The sequence below is a fragment of the Cryptomeria japonica genome, chromosome 7 (genome assembly GCF_030272615.1).
Source record: "Cryptomeria japonica chromosome 7, Sugi_1.0, whole genome shotgun sequence".
In the NCBI taxonomy this organism is placed as follows: Eukaryota; Viridiplantae; Streptophyta; class Pinopsida; order Cupressales; family Cupressaceae; genus Cryptomeria; species Cryptomeria japonica.
This window is the reverse complement of record NC_081411.1, coordinates 311989041-311993467: the sequence shown is the minus strand read 5'-3', so window position 1 is coordinate 311993467 and position 4427 is coordinate 311989041. Positions and strand designations below refer to the sequence as shown.

At 36.1% G+C, this 4427-nt stretch overlaps 1 protein-coding gene across 1 annotated transcript; it reads left to right on the top strand.

The window, feature by feature from the left end:
• Window positions 1-624: 624 nt before the first annotated feature.
• On the top strand, window positions 625-2373 carry LOC131047318 (putative UPF0481 protein At3g02645). Its single transcript, XM_057981187.2, has one exon. It carries the CDS (start codon window positions 625-627, stop codon window positions 2371-2373), a length of 1749 nt encoding a protein of 582 aa, XP_057837170.2.
• Window positions 2374-4427: the final 2054 nt, after the last annotated feature.

The window sequence follows — 4427 nt, the reverse complement described above, 5'->3', positions numbered from 1 at the left end:
AAGAAATAATCTCTTCACTAAAAATCAAATAATATTAACAGTTAATCCAATAAAATAATCATAACTGTTAATAATCTAATATTAACAGTTAATCCAATAAAATAATCAGAAAATTTCAAATGCCTTAAATAAATCTTAAGAAGAAATTCTTTCAAATCGTTCAGTGTAAACATGGGGCAAATGTGTTCAACATTGCAGGGTATTCTTGTGGGCCGTCTCACATAAGCAATTGACAAGATTCTTAGAGAAACAGTGCTACTTACAGGAAAATATGTGTGAAGATAGCAACTCTTTAATCTCAAAACTCTTACCTCTTAAGCCGGAGAATAAACTCGTTAAATTAGGTTAAATGTTAAATCTTGCAATCGTCTGAATCTACTATTTAAGCTACTAGTCTACGTAGTTTCGATTAGATGGACCTTATCAGAGGGCCCTCTCTCCGCGTGCTAGTACCATTTGAGAGTAACAAGCAACCTACGCACTTTGAATGGAATCATCTCCTTAAAGCATTTATCATGTGAAGCTGAATGCATCGAAATGTTTTCCAAATTATAGCAGGATTTAAGGAAATTTCTGTGAAATTCATGTTGCCTTCCTCTCTAGAGCCGAGGATGAAGCTATATAATGACCATCCGCCCACTTGTTTCAAATACTCGAGCTTTCGGTCAGCTAATTTTAATCCCTCTCTTCATTCTGCGATCCATCATCTATTTCCGAATTCAACTCATGGGTTCAATGAATGAAGATGAAGTAGTCATTGATCAGGACTTTTGGGTTATTCAAATAAAGGAATGCCTGCAAAGACATGGCGAGAAAGAAGAAGAAAGGGACTTATGTGTATCCGTTTTCGGTGTGCCCAAAGAGATGTTGACAGTAAAGCCAGAAGCATATATTCCACAGTGCGTCTCCATTGGACCATATCACCATTGGAGATCCCAACTGTTAGAAATGGAGAGATATAAAATAGCTGCTGCGCGAAGATTTCAGAAGACACTAACCTGTGACTGCAAGTTCGAATCTGTAGTAGAAGAGATGAAGAATTACGACTGGCAAATCAGGAACTGCTACCAAAAATTTCTTGACTACGAGGAGGAAACCCTTGCATGGCTCATGGCTCTGGATGCATCGTTCGTGCTCGAGTGCTTGCAGTTCTACGCAGAAGGCAAGGATCAGGCTTCTTCGCCAATGTCATCCAAGGTGAAACGACTGGGCAGAGTTTTAGATCCATCTCGCAGAAGTGCAACCCACAACGCAATTATGAGAGATCTGATGATGCTCGAGAATCAGTTACCCTTGTTCCTCTTGGAGAAGCTGCTGGAAATAGAGTTGGGTTCTCAAGCTAAGGCGGAAGAAAGGCTCTGCAATCTGGTTAATCTCGCCTGTAAAGAATGGTCACCATTTATGTTGAAGATGCGGAACAGTTCAAGGCTGTGCATAAAAGAGAGGGGTCACATATTGGAGGTGCTCTATTACTCTATTGTCCCTGCAGCAGCCATGGGCCATACGGTTTCTAGGAAGGCAAAGGAAGGGAAGGTCCCGTTGCCAGATTCAAGCTATTTAACGCGTGCTCTGAAAGCTTTATGGAAGGCTCTCTCCTCGTTAAAAATCGGGTTTGTTCAACTTGTCTCCGCACTCCCTGACCGTGTCTTGCAAGGAAGGCCTGCCCAGTTTGTGACACAGTTGTCCACGAATCTTGTTTCCGCTTTTGAAACTCTTTCAATCAAGCGCAAAGTTGAAACGGATGACGAAAAAGACGAGGAGAGTGGATATTCGTCTGCGGAAACTCCTCCTACACGCGACGAACTAGCTGTTCCCTCCGTCTCCGAGTTGTACTCAGCAGGAGTAAAATTCCGTCCAACCGAGGGAGACGTTACCACAATTCGCTTCGACCAGAAAACTGCAACTCTTTATCTTCCCAAATTGAGGTTGGATTCCCACACCGAAGTAGTTCTCAGAAATCTGGTGGCATTCGAAGCTTCGGCGGCTCCTAGTGCTTTGATCTTCACTCGCTACACCGATTTCATGAACGGCATCATCGACAGCGTTGAAGATGTCCGGCTGTTGAGAAAGAGTGGGATTATCTACAATCACCTGACAGACGACGGAAAAGTTACAAGCCTGTGGAACGGCCTGGGTAAATGCGTCAAATTGACGCGAGTTAAATATTTGGACCAGGTTATAGCGGACGTCAACAAGCATTATAGCAACAGATGGAGCGTTGCTCTGAAGAAGCATGTGAACAAGTACATATTTGGTTCATGGCAGCTCCTCACAGTTGTGGCCACGGGGATACTTCTGCTTCTGACATGCTTCCAGGCTTTTTGTTCTGTGTATGACTGTAAGCGTTGGTGGAGCGACAGTAATATTTTGTAGGACTAAGGCAATCGGAAGAGTTTTATCTTCTAATTACCGATGATGACATCCATTTCTTCTCTTTGAAATACTTCATTTACATTGACAGGGTACAAGAGTTTTGTTTTTTGAGGCGGGTTCAACTCTGCCTTTAGGTATGCTGCCATTGTCAAGCATACTGCCCTTACAAAGCACATTTGAAATTTTCGTGGTGTCTATTGAATCCAATACATAAAATTATTTATTATTATTATTTTTTTTTGTTGAGGTGGGTTTTTTGTTTTCTTAAAGATATTATGCCATTGTCAAGTATACTACATTTACAAAATACATCTAACACTTTTGTGGTGTCTATTAAGTCCAACACAATACAATCATTCATAGAATATTGTTTTATTCTTAAAAGTAAATCTTTAACTTTGTATTATTTTTTAAGTTTGTAGCTTATAGATTTGGGTCATGAAATGTTATAGATTTGTAAGTTATTAAAAATATAATTTAGTTAAATGATGCTCTAACTATAATTTCTATATTTTTATATGAAACTTGATGTGTTCACAAATTATTGGGTGTGCAAGGAATTTTTTAAAGACAAGCCAACTAAGCATGTAGAAGTGGGAGTGTACATTTTCACGAGAAAGCTTATTTATTTCTAGGGAGAATGCAATTATACATGTATAGAGAAGGAATTGGAGGGGTCAAGTACTCGTAATCAAGACAATATGAGCAATCAAATTGTTGGATAAAACTGCAAAGATTAAACTAGAGGATGATATACCTTGAGTAAATGAGACTATATTGTAAAGAAATTCTATATGGTAGGAGAAAACTAAAATTATTAATCAGCCTCAAGGATTCAAGAAAGTTGTATAGCCACCATTAGATGGAAAGAAAACCTCCATAGTCATTTATGTTGAAGATAAACAATAGTAACCTAGTTGGTAGTAAAATGATGGTCATCCTTATTGGAGTAAGATCATGGCTATCTTATTAAAGTTAAATGGTATAGAATTATTATACAAAGGTACATTTCACTGATTACATTTTCATGAACCTAACAAAATGGATGGAACCCTCCTTATAATTTGGGCATTGATTAACATCCTTATATAGGTTTCATTGAAGCCAACAAGTTGTTTGTCATACAATGGCTAAGCAGTGAGTGTCATAGTTAATATAAGTTGTCTTGAATTTATTGCAATTCTAATAGTTATTGTAATACCCACTTCTCTAGATATGATTCTAAATTTTTTCTTCTCTTTGTATTATACCATATTGTCAAGGTTGAACCCAATCACAATAGTAACTATTCACTTCTACATGTAACAATTCAAAAACTTGAAGAGGTATATTTGATATGGTCTCAAAGTACACCAAATTTCACCTTTGAATTAGATGAACACTTATGGTTACATGAATTACTGTTGATCAAAGGATATACTCTTTTTAAGATAAGACTCTTAGTTATGACACTAGTTTTGTGATTCCAAGATTTGAATATTTGTTGTACTCAATATGCTTAGCATTAAACCTACTATTACATGTTAACTTGCATAAATGTGATTCTTATGATATTTAATACTATCTTGGTTTACATGGAGTATGATTAATCATATTTGAAACTCTTATTTAATTAATAACATATCCTAATTCCACTTATCATCGCCACATTCTACTGACACTTTCATTATTGATTTGCTTATGCATAATTCTTTCTTAATTTGTATTGCTCAATCATTAATTTAGATTTTAAATTGTTTCTACATATATTGGTACTTCAACTCATTAAATGACTAGGTAATAATCACATCAGCCCAATTTGTTAATCCAATTTTTAGTTGTAAGACTGACATTTTATGATTAAGCACATGTCTTCCAAATCTAAATTTATAATAATTAAAGGATTAAATGAATATTTTTTTCTTTATATAAGGATTAATATGTTGCATTTTTTCTAGTATAAAGTTATAGTAGAAGTAATCTTAGACTATCTTAGATATATATTTATTTTTATCATATATATAAAATACACCGACAGATATCTTTCTAGAAGTACTTATAAAAATTTAGGGTGA

Excerpts from the sequence above, each read along its gene's own strand:
- LOC131047318 (XM_057981187.2), top strand. The coding sequence starts at position 625 with ATGACCATCCGCCCACTTGTTTCAAATACTCGAGCTTTCGGTCAGCTA.